Source organism: Aethina tumida, chromosome 2 (genome assembly GCF_024364675.1).
Source record: "Aethina tumida isolate Nest 87 chromosome 2, icAetTumi1.1, whole genome shotgun sequence".
NCBI lineage: Eukaryota > Metazoa > Arthropoda > Insecta > Coleoptera > Nitidulidae > Aethina > Aethina tumida.
In genome coordinates this window covers 16062163-16079945 of record NC_065436.1, presented here as the reverse complement: position 1 = coordinate 16079945, position 17783 = coordinate 16062163, and the positions used below count along the sequence as shown (strand labels likewise).

The 17783-nt window shown below is 27.1% G+C and overlaps 1 protein-coding gene across 5 annotated transcripts in view; it reads right to left on the bottom strand.

The window, feature by feature from the left end:
• The window catches only part of LOC109601686 (puratrophin-1-like), a 210924-nt gene that overhangs the window by 187362 nt on the left and 5779 nt on the right, over positions 1-17783 (bottom strand). The window contains exon 1 of one of the 5 annotated variants that reach the window (XM_049962640.1): positions 14502-15032. The exons of the other annotated variants lie outside the window; for them this stretch is intronic. Coding sequence (XP_049818597.1) covers positions 14502-14573 — 72 coding nt within the window. The 5' untranslated portion in view covers positions 14574-15032. Of the gene's footprint in view, positions 1-14501; positions 15033-17783 lie in introns of those variants that run through there. 5 annotated transcript variants of the gene reach the window in all.

Genomic DNA, 17783 nt, shown 5'->3' with positions numbered 1-17783 from the left:
CGTATTGTGCTTTATGCCGCTTCAAAGGATGGCGATTCTGTTTTCCTTACAAGGACACATTATCATAATTTATCTGCATGTTACAGATGTATTTTGTATGTCTAAGGGTAACAATTTGTTTTTTTTTTAATATACAGCGGTGGGAAATAATAAAACTGACAATTGAGTGATTGATTTTCAATAATAGATTGTTATTGATTTATATTGACACTTACTATGGGTTCGCGTCACCGACATGCTTCCAGCAGTATATCTATATCCATCTATACAGCTATATATAATGTTGTGTATATCTTATAAGTGAAATTTAAGTAAATACAAATACTATACATAAATAATATGATTGTATATTAATTCTAATTAATCGTTTTTTATGTTATTGTTGTGTGTACTATACTTTTTCACTTTTCAATTAACACAATATAAAAACATTTTACTTTCATTGCTCTCTACGAATTTAAATCAATCAGTCAATCAGTACTATTTTTTGACTTGCCTAGGATTACACTAAGTAAACCACAGAACAGTGTGGTTGAGTCTAAATTTCTTTTATAAAAAATGATGATTCTGTTTATGTTAAACATCCTACAGAGACAAAACCACATAAATAGATTGTTTTACCCCGAGAGAGACATGGTGGAGGCCCCCTTAGGCTATGTTGATGCTACAATTCTTCTGGCATAGGCCCCCTTCAACTGATTCATCTACAAGGATATACTAAATAACAATTTGCTTCCATATATTGAAGAAATGATTCTCTTAATAAATGTGTAAACATGAAAACGGTCTAAAACACAATCCAAAATTGTGATGGATTGATTATAAGAGACATCCTCGATGTTTCGTCTGAACCGTCCCAATCTCAGACATCAATCGTATAGAAAACATGGAGAGGTCACTCTTATAACCAAATCTGAAATGACAGAATATTAAGAGAACCTATCCAAAACTGTTGTATTCATGTAATTTTTCAAATTGTCTCTTAAAGTTCAATCAAAAATCTATTCAATGTAAATTTAAATATTCCTGCAACAATTAGCATGCATATAATGTTGACGCAAGATTACAACAAAACAAAAATTTGCTTTGTAAACTTACTATCACTTGCAATCTCTTCCAAACACACATAATAAAGTGTACCAATAAGAAACGCCTATTGAAATGATTAGTGAACGCCATTGATTTAATGCAGTGTTAGAATATTTCCCATGGGTTGTCGTACGGACGGCCGTATATTTTATACGTTGCGTTACAACAATTAGGTCTGCTTTGAAATAATTAATAAGTTTTATCGTGTTCAGGCCGTTGTTCGTGCCGACTAATGAGAATGAGAATAAGTTATTCACTTTCAGTGTTTGTTCTAAAGGTTTGACAATGATATTTTCATACGTTGTGCGCTATTTGTCTATTTATAGAATACAATTGCCAGTGCATGAATTTAATTATCCTATTTCTTATCGATCTTTCTAAATTTCTTTAAAATACTGAGTAACTAGCCTAACCTATTTTTATTGTCTTACGTTCAATAATATTAATAATTAATTTATATATTAAAGTCAATACCTTTAGTGGTTATTTAAATTATATAATTGACAATGGTACCTGTCAAAAAAGTTTCCTAAAATTAATAACGTTTTTCAATTTTCTCCTGCCACGATTTAATTATCCAAAATTATGGGATTAAAATCATAATTTTAACATTTAAATAGTTACCCACTAATATGCCTTTATGAGAAACGGTTAATTTATAATCTAAACAATAATTATTATAATATTTATTATGTTCAAGCTCATTCAAGCGGTTTTAATTATTTTCAAATGATCTTTCATTAATAAATAACCTCTTTTGTAATAGAATGGTTTATTAATTTTTAATTGGGTAACGTTTTAATTAAAATGTAATATCTGATATGGATCGCATTTCTCTGTTATTTTATAAATCAATAAACAAATGATTTATCAGATACGATCTACTATTAAAACGTAATGTTAGATTAACATATACTTATGTTCATATCCTTATAGAGACTAAATTTATTCTATCGCGGTATATTGCATTCGTTTTATGTCAAATGTAACATGTTAACAATCAACCGCACCATGGGAATATTAAAAAATCATAATAGGTTGATTTTGAGAACAATTTTTTCTTTAATCAGTAGTTAATATAATTTTAATTTTGAATTTGCGTCAAGTACGTAAACTTTATGTGAAAACTTCTTTAGCCGCGTTGGGCACTTTTTGGTAGGGGAAAATCTGGCAAATGAATTTGACACCAATATCTATTACTGTTTTGAAAGTGGAGGGTTCACAGAATAGAATGCCGTCTGAAAGAAACCTCTATATGGAAATCTTCGAAATTTTCAGGATCATCTTCGGCAGCTTTTGGTAGAGAAACATTATGCGTTCGCGTCTCCGACATGCTTATACCTGTCAAACATTTTCACTTCTTACTTTAGTTGTCATAAGCCTATTGTATCTTTTTTAGAACAAAATGAAATAATAGAAAGTATAAAAAGTCTAAGTATTGCTGAAATTAATGATGACAATGATGCAAACAATTAAAATAATGTTAAAATTTAAGTAAATATAAATAATATGATTGTAAATTAATTGTTATTTCAATTGAATTGTATTTATATTTTATCATGATCTTGTACAGCCCGTAATATATTTAAATAATAAAAAACCATATAAACATGCATAAAATTGTTGCTTGGAGTGTCAATAGATATGAAAACTAGATTGATGTTGATAAATTTAATTCAAACATTATGAAATTTCAAATTTTAATATTTAAAGTTTTCACTTCTATCGACAGTCTCTATTACTCTCAACTTTAAATTTTTTTAAGAAATAAAATAGTGGGCCAAATAATGATAATGTAGGCGACCTATATTTGGATATAATTATAGTTACCGTTTAACTTTTCAATAATGAGTGACGAAGCAGTATTTGCTGCAACAGTAAGTGTCAGGATTTATAGTAAATATGCCACTGGAGCGAACACCACTGGGCAAACTGCATTTTGCAACGTCTGGGTGTAGTGTTCTTTAAACCACACCTAACATCACACAGATAAATACCCTTTGACATGACACGGCGTTATTATTGCATCACAGTTTCGTCGGTACCTTTAATTCGTTCTAGAACTATCATTCACACTATTTTTTTAACAATCGTTCCAGTCTCAAGCTCTTTTGTCAGTGAGCCTTGATTCGACTGACATTATTTTGAAAGCGTACAATTTGTGTCTTTGTTTAACCGGCAGGTAAAGAGGAAAACGGGTGTTCTGTATTTTTCTTTTGTTAATCTCCCCTTTCTTTGCATGTGAATAATAAGGTCATACAATATTAACTTTATTTAACTATTCCAAATTGGTTCAAAAGCAGTTCAAAGAATTTATGTCCGGTTCTGAGTCAGTTCAGGATTTTATTTTCCCTCTAATGAAAATTTAGATGTCTTTAATTTATAAATTTTTTTAATAAATTTTCAGGCTTCTTCAGGTAAAATAAACCACCTTTAGAATAGGCAGTACTTCTAGGAACTTTAGCCAATAATCCTAATACATTTTTCATGTCCTCATCACTAAGAAAACTAATAAAAAAATTTAACTGTATCTAACGACTTCACAGAATAAATGTCAAAAGAGTTAATTTTTTAATTTTTAAACCAAGTAAGTAAACTAAAAATAAATACGTCTGAAACACAGTTAACAGCTGACAACTGTAGAACGGAATCAGTCCTAACAAAAATTCTAGGACTGTGAGAACCGATGTGATCCGTGAATACAGAACTGTTACTACAAATTCAGAATTTTATTGACCGCGAACGTCGTTTTCTTCAATGCTCAAGCTTAATGGTTCCGAACTGGTTCTGAATCGCATCCGTGAATAAAAGTATTATTATAAATGTTAATGACTAAATTCTCTTCAACTTACGTATTAATAAACTTGACTTGAAATTGCGCGTTTCATTCATGGGATCATATTTAAGAAATATCAATATTCTGATATTAAAACAAGATTTTATGCAAATTAATTTACGTAATTTTAATATTATTATAGTCGAAGAATCTTATAAATTATTTAGAAGAGCATATTTGTCTAGAAACCGTATTAGATATTTAAATGGCGTCCCAAATACTTTTAGAAGGACGCGTCTGTACATACAGTGACATCTGTAAGGCAGTAGCTGAACTAGAATGAAAATATCAGTGTTGTATGTGTATACAATATTGTGTTAGAAAGCTTTTTGTGAGCATTCTACGTAGCAACTGCAGGAAACTAGAACGGTAGCGTCGCAGATGTTTTGCTCTAGTTGGTTTGTATCGCACCAGGTAATTGCATGTTTTCGTGACTAAGAAAACTGATTTCGATGAAAACGAACACCTTGTTTAATGAGTTAATGGGACTTTAGTAATAATGACCGTAATAATTTGCATTCCGTTACGTTATTATGGAAAAAAATTTAAAATTCCTTTTGCAAAATTTCTTCTATAATTACAATTAGTAAGAGAGTTTCAATGATTCACTTAAACACTAACTATACTTAATTTAAACTTGTGATAGCATTTTTCTTAAATTAATAGATAGATATATAGATAAATTAATATTAAAACTAATAAGCGAAAGGGATTTGTTAGATATATTTATAATTTTATTTGTATTCGGTTTAAAAATTACTTTTAATATTTTCTGCTGTTAATTAATTCATTATACCTTAGGTAAAGTGTAAACGAATCAGAATATATCCAAATATATGTAAATATAATTTACAAAGAAATGTTTTTGATTTGAAAATGAAAAGAACGTAATAATCTTTAATTTATTATAATAAAATTATTATCATTAATTTATTAATTGCTTGTTTAAAAATTAATTTAAATTAATAAATTTTATTAATAAATGAATCAGAATATTTAGTTAAAAACATTTTTAACGTTTTTGAAATTATTCAAATCGAAAGTACAGAAATGTTTAGAAAAAAAATGTTTTTAGAAAAATAATTCACATAAAATTATAATTATTTACCATTAATTTATTATAATTTTTTATTTAAAATTATTAATACATTTTATTAATGAATTTATCAAAATTTAAAATGAAAAGTTTGGAGGAAAAAAATCATAACATTTTTGAAATTGATCAAGAATTAAAAAATCGAAAGTGTGGAGGAAAAAAACATAATAATTTAATTATAAAAAAGTTTACTTTTACATAATATAGTATTAACCTCCATTTTTTAAATGCTTGCAGAAAAGTGCATGGCATGGTCTATAAAATCTTGCTGTATCATTAAGGACGTTTTTTTAAATATCATTCTAATATTTTATTTCCAAAGTTTGTATTGCCAAATTTGCTTGCTCAATTTAGAAAGAATCTTATTTGTTAACTGTTAGCGTGTTAAAACGAAATTATTAGTGCTGGTACTTTGGATCTCTACTGGATTTCGTGTGGAATGTTGTAAAAACGAATATGATAATGGAAATGATATTTTCAGCCATAAGATTGGTCCTGTTTAATTTATATTCTTCATTTTATGTATTATTTTCATGAGACATGTAAATATAAAAATTGATAAATCTAACTTTGTCTATTATTATCACACTCCTTGCCAGATGAATGTTTATTAACATTTGCTATATTGAGAGTGTTGCGAGTCATAGAGGAAACGTCGAATAATATTAACCTTTGTAACATAGTTAGACCGTGATAAAATAATACAACATAACCAACTGGCGTGTGTGACAAAATTTAAAACGTTGGTTACGGACGAACGTAATACCCCCCTTAATGGCTTTTTCGTTTATCTAATCGCGCATAAAAATTACATTAACACTGACCTATGCGATAGTCGGAGTTCATGTATGAACCTAAAAAGGCGCGGCGCTAGGCTCTTGTTCTAGGAACAATTTGACCGCCCACATGGCGGCGGCGGCTTCACTGACATCCAAACAAAGGAGCGGTCAGGAGGTAGTCGTAATCAACTTTAATGTAACACTTGAATTATATGACTTTTACTACTTTGCTTTGACGATAAAAGCATTAAAGTTTACGACGAAGTCTTGTCCTATCGGGGTTGAATTTAAGCCATGTCTACGTAACCGAAATTGATTTTAAAACTTGGGGGCTGCCACTTGAACTTGGGTGAACTGGAGTTATTGGTGACTGAAAGTATTATTCTGTATACTAAAAATGTTTTTGTAAATATAAAAACTGACCTAAGAAACGTGTTGTACTATATATGGCCTACTTGGGTGTAGGCATTTTTTAATTAAAAGTAAATTTATCCAAGCGTTCAATATTTTAACACATCAAGGATGTTAATCTGATTGAATAGTTAACTTGCATTCTGTGCTTAATCAGCATACTCAAATTTTACAGTTTCTTCACAAGAAAATTATGCCTCTGGCCATTATTACATACATTAATTAGAAATTGAATTAAAAATAATTGTGTAAATTGCATATTTTCTAATCAGTATTGTTACTATTATATAACATTGGCCCTATTTACTTAATATACACTTAAACCCAAGATATGTTTTAGTTGAACATATATTTTGTATATTGTACAAAACCTGAAGGAATATTTATATAGATTCATTCACCAGAAGTAAAATGATCATTGTTTTAAATTTGACACCACATACTTAATTACTGGAGTGTTTTATTTTTAATGTTCTCAGGCGCAGTAGGCTCATTTTACTTGAAAATTGTTTAGATATATTATTTAAAATAACATTAACATATAATGCCATTCATTCTTCATTACTTTCTCATGATATTTTCACTGGTAAGTATTTTTCAATTTATCATCTAAATTTTTCATTACATGCTTTTTAATAACATTAATAACAATGTAAATATTGTTGTTTTAAATGTTAATTATAAAAATATTTTTCTTGCGGTTTGAGAGAATATTTTTTCCATTAATTTTTTCTCGTGTGTAAGATCGAATTCAAATTCAATTTATTATAATGGAAATGTTCACAAAACATATCTATACTTTTAATAAAATGTATTTATGGTAAAAAAATATTTTATGTGCTTCCTATAGGTAGTTCTATTGTTAAACATAACATTAAATATCCATGTAGGAAGAAACACTGAATGTTGAAATACATTAACAATCGGATATTACGTAAGATGTGATTCATGACATCTTGCAAATTTCGTTAATTACCATACAAACATCATATACCAATGAATAATTTTAATGAAACCGAAAATAGGGTGTGTTGACGAATATCACTTAGTTCACCAAGTTAACTTGCCACAATAGTATTGTATTGTATGTAGCTTTACTACGTCATGGAGAACGGTGAATTTACTTCTCTCTCTTAAACTATATAGACAGGGTATTTCAAAAGAGAGGCATATATTTAAGGGGCATAAAGTAGAGCAACTCTTTTAAAATTCATATAAATTTTGTCCTAGTTATTATGTTAAAAAAGTATACACAGAATTAGATTACATAGTTAAACAATAAAAAATAAAGAGTTTATTATATATATATATATATATATATATATATATATATATATATATATATATATATATATATATATATATATAATAAACAGATGGCCAATAATATTTGAATCCATATTTTGCCAGAACTCTTGCAGAACCGTGAATAAGCCTTGCTGATTACTATACTCTGATCTCCCATAAGTTTTCAATGAAGTTTAGATCGGGAAATTGAGATGGCCAGTTCATAACATTAATTCTTTCCCCTAAAAGCCACTGCTTCAAATATTTTGAAGTGTACTTCGGGTGTTTTAGTGGCATATTTTTATCTGAATATGGCACCATATTGTTCCTCAATATTTCTTTATATACAAAACGATCCATGATACCCTCTATTCAAAGAAGAGGACCCATTCCAAATCACGAAAAGCAGCCCCATACCATTACCGACTAATTTCAAGTTGTGTCTTTATTTTGCTGGAACTCAGGAAAGGATCTTTTTTGGAGTACGATAAAATTTGTTTATGCTGAAACCTTCTGATTTTTCTTCCAGATTTATATTTTCCTTCCACATTACCAGATTAGTGACGTTCAGTAAAAAGTTGCTCTACTTTTTGCCAGCCGAATATTTAGTATTTTGATTTGTAACTAACAGAATTATTTTTAATACAAGAATTATTCACCTACATGTTTGTATACAAAGTGTTCATAATTGATAATAATTATATTAGATTTGCTTATACAGGGCGATAGCAATTTATATTTTTTTAAAGTTACTCTGTTTTCTGCCAATACTGTATTTATATATCTTCCAGTGGTTTTACGGTGGAGATTTGCATTTTTTATAATAAAAATTAATTTATAATTCTTATTTGCAACTGAGTAAAGTTGATCTCGAGTTTATTCTTCCACTGACAACGGTTTTCTTATAAAAAATAAAAAACATAAAATGGTTTCCTACTCAAATACTAAAACTCCTTAGGGAACTCCTAAGAAAAGCAGGAATTTCGGACACATATCTAAAAAACTTTCTTTAAACAACACAAGGGTCGACATCTTCAATTTTTTATCTTATTTTTAAAAACTTTTTCCAAACAGCCAATGACCAAGCAGTTAAATGATTATAGCTATTTATTTATTTCATAAATAATAATCAGATTTTAACAGTACATACTGTGGTTATTTTAATATCAATATAACATTCATTTTAATTTATTTTGATAACATAACGGATATGTGGTGCATTTACCTGTGGAATAATTTTATATTGCAATAACACTGTTATATTTTGTTAATGTTGAAACATATTACGGCCACGTTAATTATATTAATAATAGTTCACACAATTTTATTAATATTGTAGCATTTAGATGAGTATTCGCATGAAATCGCTAATCATAATTCAATAACAGATTGCCTTATTATAATATTATAAAAATAAGCTAGAAAAACAACTTAAAATATTTTGCTTCTGTATGGTTGTGTTCAATACTCTTAACCTCAATTATGTTTCACAAGTTAAACAAATGCACTGTGTACTTATTGATAAGAAGTATCACAATAATGTATACAATAAATTAAGTTATATTAAAAACGTAAATTTTCCTCGTCGTTAGTTTATGGCAAAAATTACAAAATCATTTAATAAAAACACAATTAATTATGTATACCTATACATACTTGACTAACCAAGAAATAATGAAAGTGTTATTAATATGAAATAAATATATTGCTGAAAGGTGCATGGATTATATTCTTGTTAAATTTTTCTGCTTTCATAAATTGTTTATTCCGGTGTATTAACTATGCATGTGGGTTTTTCGGTTCCAGATAATGAGCAAATATCATATTTCAAATAATTTTCACCTGAAGAGATTGACTTCGATATATGTAATATACGTAATTTGATTTATCACGGTTAATTCTTGTCAATTGATCAAAATGAGGAAATAATGAAAACGATCACTTCCTTTCTAGAGACATAATTAAGATTTAGTCTATTAATAAAATTAAACGTTGGGTAAATAAAAAGTGGCTGGTTTTATACCATAATTTAGTAGCTTACTAAAACCGTATATTTGTTGAAGATAAGTCATGATGACGTATAATTCTGTTGCCGACAGTGGCCTTGCATTATACTAATTAATGAAAAGTCGGGACTATTTGTTGTATACAATGTGACACTGCTATTATGTAATAGCTGCAATCTGCACGAATAGCAAACTAGGACAGTTAGATGTTTGAGTTTGCATATTGGGGTATTCTAATTCTAATTAGACAGAAATAGGTGCATTTCTTTTCATGCATAATTTTATAACTGTATTCCTAGTTTTGTTATAAAAATAAAAATACTACTTTGACCAAATTATAGTTACAATAACGATGCATAAGATAGTTTAAACTGTAATTATATGTGGTATGAGATAAATGATAAAGCTCTTCAAAAAATTGAAAATATTATTCTTATTAATTTTCCTATCTAGTTATTTACTTATAGTATATTTAAAATATATTTTAATTATTTTTGTGTTTTATTTATTTTTACATTTTGATGCAAATGTTATTTATATTTAATAGTAGTTCATTGTCCAATTGAACAAATCTTTAAAAGAAGAAATATCAAAAATGAGTGAGGAAAATCACCAAAATTAATATAAAATGTTACAACAAATGACAAACTTTGGCTAAACTAGTTACAATTACGATTATGCACAAGACAGCTTAATTTTATATAAACATAAATATAAAATTAAATTGTTATATTACTTTGTAATACTTATGTAATACATAATGGCTTAACCGCCAACACAACAAATATTATTTATATAATTAATTTTAAACTGGATTGAACATTGCAATTGATTTTGTTTAATTTAAAATAATAATGATAATAAATTAAATAAATTTATAATATAAGTATCAATACAAGCCAACCCTTCCAAACTGATCAATAAGGAACTAGTAATCTGGATCGCTGAGATCATGAGCTTATCAAGCAATTAAATTAGTTACTCCGTACGTAGTTTGAATGGATTATAGTTATTTATTTATAGTGTATTGAAAAAATAAACGTTTTTAGCAAAAAATTAAATATTATTGTATATTTGTAAATTCTCTGTGGCGTTAACGTTACTTGTAATGTTACAATTTAACGGTAATTTTTGTTTTACACATTTTTAGTTTCTAATGTATTTGCATATATTTTTACTATTCCCTGTGTAATTAAACAAACTTATAAGAAAACAGATTAAAAAGGAAAGTATTTTTACCTAAAATATATATGTATAAAGAATGTTTTTTCATCAGTAATTTACTCATGTGAATGTAATAAAAGTAATACTTTTATAATTAGGTGAAACAATGACATTATATTATGTTTTGATTACATAATTAAAACACTTTCTATTTTGAAAAATCACGCACAAACAAGAAGATAATGTTAATATACGCTGCATTACTTACTTACACGATTTGAACTATCATCATGAGAGAAACTAATTAGACACTAAAATTGTAGTGGTTGACTAAATAAAAGTTCATTTAAAAGTAAAATGGACAACCTTTCTACGTTACAGAGCGTCCGGTACTAAATTTAGAACATGAAACCTGTTTATTTTGCACCACACATTTCCATCCTATTCCTATAAAATAAATCAAAAGATATTTGATGGATTGATGAAGTGTAAATAAATCCAATTTTATAAGCAGAAGACAGAAACGACGCCCGAAATAATATCGACCACTCTTGGTATGTAAACATTTGTTATATTCACTTAACACAATGGAACTGAAAATAATAACATACAACAACTTAAACACTAAATTAATGAAAGAAGTTTAAAAAATTAAATGACAATTAGACGCCTATGTAATTATACATAATTAACAATTTATGTGCGTGCGAAAAATCATATAAATTAAAACGCACTTCACCATCAAAGATTTAGTGAAATTATTTTGAAGAATTGAATGCGTTTCACACAATGGTAGTATAATAGAGTGTGGATTAATAAATATTAAGAAGAATTAAAAGAGAATTAATTCGTGTAACTTTCCTCTGGCAATTTATTTAAGAAAATTCACACAATGTTTTACTTTCATGCAATAAGAGCTAATTTACCATTATACTGGAGATAATAACCGTTATTATCACCATAGTTGTCATACTGGAGGTATATGCTCGAAGTTTCACTCTCAGCTATTTAATTTATCTACATATGGGCAAATAAATATCTGTCTAACGATTATTTCACATGAAGTAATATAACTTGATTTACTTTGGTTTATCGTAAGAAATTCTTCACACTTGAATTTCACTAATTAATAATTAATTAGATAAGTAATAATTACTAAATTATAACCTGTATGTTACTTTTCTCATTTAAATGTGGCAGTATTATGTTCAAAAATATTTTATTGGTACAAACATTTCTCCTTCAACAATAATTTTATTTTATTTTGTTGATTTTTATGTTTAAAAAAGTACTAATATTCTGATTTTAGAACATATTTCGTTTATTTTTAAATTTTGAATCAGAATAGTATAAAAAATAAGTGAAATGTCAGTCCTAAAGCATTTCCGGATGAAACTCCAGACTCATCCACTCACATAACATACGTGTTATATATATATTTATAAAAGCAGATTAAATTTCACAAATAAATGTGATTATTCCACTTTATTATGTAGCTGTGCTTCATTTATGTTTGTAATCGTAAGGTTTGCAGGTAAGTAATAATTTGATTAGTAAAATGGAATTTATTGATTCGATTAACCTTTCGCAGCCAATCAATTGCTCATGGCATTATCATAATAATTAGAGCAGATATAATATCAAATGTTAGATTTTATTGAATGTATTGAAAGGAGATGATTACTAACAAGAATACAATTTATAAATTGCAATTAACGATTAACGTATATTAAATATAATTTAAAGTGTTAGATATGTTTACAGATATGCAAATTAAATACCAGCCTATGAAATTTTAAAGAGAGGTGTTTGATGTACAGTCAGGAGAATATCATTAAGATAAGGTGATATTACATTGTTAATTAAATACAGTTTTAATCATATAACAACGCACAACGTGTATTTTGGGAATTATAATGGATGTAATATTAATGTATAATGACTAGAAAAAAGGTTACAAATTCAAAATCGAAATTTAATTTGTTTTTAAACAATTAATATGTGAAACTGAACTTTACGATATTTTACTAATATTTTACTAATTCATTCAATTGATGTATTAAAAAAATACCATTTTCTTCTTCTTGCTTCTACAATTTTACTATATATTTTATTTTTTGATCAATTTTTGTATTGTCGTTTAGTTTTTAGAGAATAGTTATTAAACTAAACCATTTTGAATTGATTTTATAATTAAAATATTAAAAAACATTTTATATTTTCAAAAATTACCATTTTTTCTTGCACATACAATTTTAATGTTTATTTTATTTGATACATTGATTAATTTTGGTATTGTAGTTCAGTTTGTAAAACAAAACTATTTTAAGTTGATTTTATTAATAAAATAAAATATTATATCAGATATTTTCAAAAATAAACTACAACTTTATTATTTAGTTTATTTATTGTGTACATATGAAAAAATAGACGAAAAGTCACTGATTTGGTGACATATGTTTTGAATTGATATTACTAATAAAATAAAATAATATGTCAGATATTTTCAAAAATGACCATTTTCTTCTTGAAACCACAACTTTATCATTTAGTTTATTTATTGTATACATATGAAAATATAGGAGAAAAGTCACTGATTTGATGACAAACTGTTTTGAATTGATATTACTAATAAAATAAAATAATATGTCAGATATTTTCAAAAATGACCATTTTCTTCTTGAAACTACAACTTTATCATTTAGTTTATTTATTGTATACATATGAAAATATAGGAGAAAAGTCACTGATTTGATGACAAACTGTTTTGAATTGATTATTACTAATAAAATAAAATAATATGTCAGATAATTTCAAAAATGACCATTTTCTTCTTGATACTACAACTTTATTATTTAGTTTATTTATTGTATACACATAAAAAAATAGACGAAAAGACACTGATTTGACGACAAACTGTTTTGAATTGATCTTACTAATAAAATAAAATATTATTTCAGATATTTTCAAAAATCACCATTTTCTTCTTGAAACTACAACTTTATTATTTAGTTTATTTATTGTATACATATGAAAAATAGAAGAAAAGTCACTGATTTGATAACAAACTGTTTTGAGTTGATCTTATTAATAAAATGAAATATTATGTCAGATAATTTCAAAAATGACCATTTTCTTCTTGAAACTACAACTTTATTATTTAGTTTATTTATTATATACACATAAAAAAATAGACGAAAAGACACTGATTTGGCGACAAACTGTTTTGAATTTTCTTCTTGTTTTCTCTATTTATTGTATGCATACGAAAAAATAGACGAAAAGTCACTGATTTGGTGACAAACTGTTTTGAGTTTTGATTAATAAAATAAAATATTATGTCAGATATTTTCAAAAATGACCATTTTCTTCTTGAAACTATAACTTTATTATTTAGTTTATTTGTTGTATTGGTTAGTTTTGGTATTATAATTTAATTTATAGAAAACAACAGACAAATAAAACCAATTTTTATCGATCTTAACAATAAAATACATTTTTTGTTAGATCTTCAATAATTTTATATTTTCACATGAATTCAGTAGAAATTAAACATTTTTTAAAAAGGGGAGAAATAGAAGATTGGCAAAATTCACCTGGAATATAAATGATTGGAAAATTTTGCTTCATTTACATGTGAAAATCCAATACTATAGTGTATATGTTTCAAGGTCTGTAAATTAAATAAGTAATTATTGGCAAAATGCAAATACGCTGCTAATATAGTGTCCATGACCTTATTTGGTCACATTTGACTAATTTATATATGAAGCTACCCGTGTAAAAATTAAACAGCACAAAAGTGTATATATTATATATATAATATTTCTTACCGAGCGTCCAGTTAGTCCTAAGCGAACCCTGGAATATTTTTTCATAACAACTCGCCAAATGACGTAAGCCATCGTCAATATAGACACAAAACATTAGTATTTATTTATACACCAAATAAGTCGGTTGAATCGGTGCGTCTCAACAAAAGTGGGCAAAATCACATCCACCGTTGCACAAACGTCGAAACTACTGCAAGAACCATCGTGTGGCGCACACAGCTCGTATAGGCCGTTCCGAGGGCAGTTTAGCGAATTTTACTGCAAATGGTTTCCAGCACCGTAATTAACAATAAACTTATCAAATGCTGGTAATGCATCCAGTAAGGCGCGCGCGAAACAATCGACTGTGAACACACGTGCTTTTTCGTATTGCTCGGTAGTCACCGACAACGCCATGGGGAAATAGTCATCATAGCGTGTTCGCAACGACACGGGCCGCAATGTTTTGTCTGCGCTGCTGTGTTCCTCGTGGTTCTTCACGCAAAAGTAGAGGGAATAATTTAATTCATTAATTATTTGATGTGGCTCGTCTGGAGGTGTGGTCGATTGCCAACCAAGGGATTACTTGGCTTGGTCATATATATATATATATATACACTACTATTGGCTTAATAATTTTTGTCCTGGTTATTATGTTAAAAAAGTGTACTGAAAATTAACTTCCCTTTATAAAGGCCATGAGACGATAAATATACCGAGTCGGCCCCAGAAAGAGATCGGGCTCATAATTTCAGGGAATCTTAGTTACTAATAAGATAATTCGATAGCGCGAGTTTCACGTCTTTATCTATAACCGTTTCTGAGTAAATCAAAAAATACTGAAAATTAGGAAAAATTAATTTTTTCAGCGCTGTGTGAATCGATTGATCTAGATGCCGGATATGTTTTGGGGGACGATGATAGCTTTTTGGAAAAAAAATGACAGCTATATCGGTTCACAAGGACCTAAAAAAAAATGAGTTTATTTTCTTAATTTCATTTTTTAACCATCTTACGATTACGACACAATTATGAAACTATTTTTTTTTTGAATTCCTCGTCCAATTTCCGATGAATATATGAGCTTTTGGAATATTTAAAAACGGTACGCCATATTGGAAAAAAATAAAATACATTTTTTTGCTCAAAAATCGGGATTTTAATAATTTTACTCTTGAATTGATATGATACGGAACTTATTTGATTACTGAGCTGTGAACACCACAGAAAAAATTAGATACACTCATATCAAAATATTCATCGGAAATTGGACGAGGAATTCAAAAAAAATAGTTTCATAATTGTTTCGTAATCGTAAGATGGTTAAAAAATGAAATTAAGAAAATAAACTCATTTTTTTTTAAGGTCCTTGTGAACCGATATAGCGAGATATATATTTTTTTTTCGAAAAACTACCATCGTCCCCCAAAACATATCCGGCATCTAGATCAATCGATTCACACAGCGCTGAGAAAATTATTTTTTTCTAATTTTCAGTATTTTCGATTTACTCAGAAACGGTTATAGATAAAGACCTGAAACTCGCACTATCGAAGTATCTTATTAGTACTAAGATTCCCTGAAATTATGAGCCCGATCACTTTCTGGGACCGATTCGGTATATTTATCGTCTCATGGCCTTCAGTATTTTAATTAATTTTTTACTAATTTGTTGTAAAATTCCCATTATTATGAATAACCAGTCTCCTTTTTTAACTTTATTATTTAGTTTAATTATTGTACACATTTTTATCTGAATATGGTACCATATTGTTCCTCAATATTTCAAAGGAGAGGACCTATTCCATTTTAAATTTAAAGTCCAGTGTAAAAGGTACCTGGTAAGCTCAACATGGTTCGTCTGTCCTTTTCTGATAGTAGTGGTTTTTTAGTCTGGCTTTTTCACATGAAGATCCCGTTTGTAGTAATCTATCTCTTACAGCTATTGAAGAATCATTAATTCCAAGTTGTGGCTCAAGTAGACTTTTTATTTTGCTTGAACTCAGGCAAGGATCTTTTTTAGAGTAGGATAAAATTTGTTTATCCTGAAAACTATTGGTATTTCTTGGTCGTCCAGTTTTATTTTTTCATTCCACATCACCAACTCTTGAAAAATGTAAAACACGCGTTACAATCCAGTGATATTGATGTTTCTCTCATCGATTTGAAAGAACGATACAATTAATAATTTGGAAAATAATTTCTTTTCACGAGATACTATATTAACTTAGTTTACTTTGGCGCATACTATAAAACAAAAAATTATTGTGAATTTTGTAGAGATTAGTGACAGTTAATAAAAAGTTTTGCCAGTCGAATACTTAGTTTTTTATAGCTAATAGAATTATTTTTAATACAAGAAATATTCACCGATATGTATATATAAATTTATATTTTTTTCTTGACGCAATATTTCAATGTTTAAGATTAATTTTATGTTCTAAATACAAAAAATTAAAATAAAAAATGCTGGTGTGAAAAATTTTCTAAAATTAAGTAAAAAAATTTCGTTTTTTATAAATTTATTTTTTTGTTTATCTTAACTTTTTTTACAAAATTTATAATTCTTTAATCAAATTTATATTTCTTGTATTATTTCAAACATTTTAATATTTTTTTAAATGAATAGGAAACCACGACATTAATGTACACAATATTTCTTGTAAAATTGTTTTAAATTAATTTTATAATCTTAATAATTATTATTAATAATATTTTTTGTGGCTAAAAATTATTTTTAATACAAGAAATATTCACCGATATGTATATATAAATTTATATTTTTTTCTTGACGCAATATTTCAATGCTTAAGATTAATTTTATGTTCTAAATACAAAAAATTACAATATAAAATACTGGTGTGTGAATTTTCTAAAATTAAACAAATTTCGTTTTTTATAATTTTTTTGTTTCTCTTCACTTTTATTTACAATATTTTTAATTAATTTTATGTTCTAAATACAAAAAATTAGAATTTTAAAAATACTGGTGTGTATGTTTTCTAAAACTAAGTAAAAAAAAATTCGTTTTCTATAAATTTATTTTTTTGTTTCTCTTGTATTATTTTAAAAATTTTAATACGTTTTTAAATGAATAAAAAACCACAACATTAATATACACAATATTTCTTATAGTACAATTTTATAATTTTAGTAGTTATTATTAATAATAATTTTTATATTTATAATTTTTTTATAGAAATCAATGTATCGTTTTTTTTTTCTTGAAGTAATATTTCAATATATATATATATATATATATATATATATATATATATTGAAAATTTGCATTTACTGGTCATA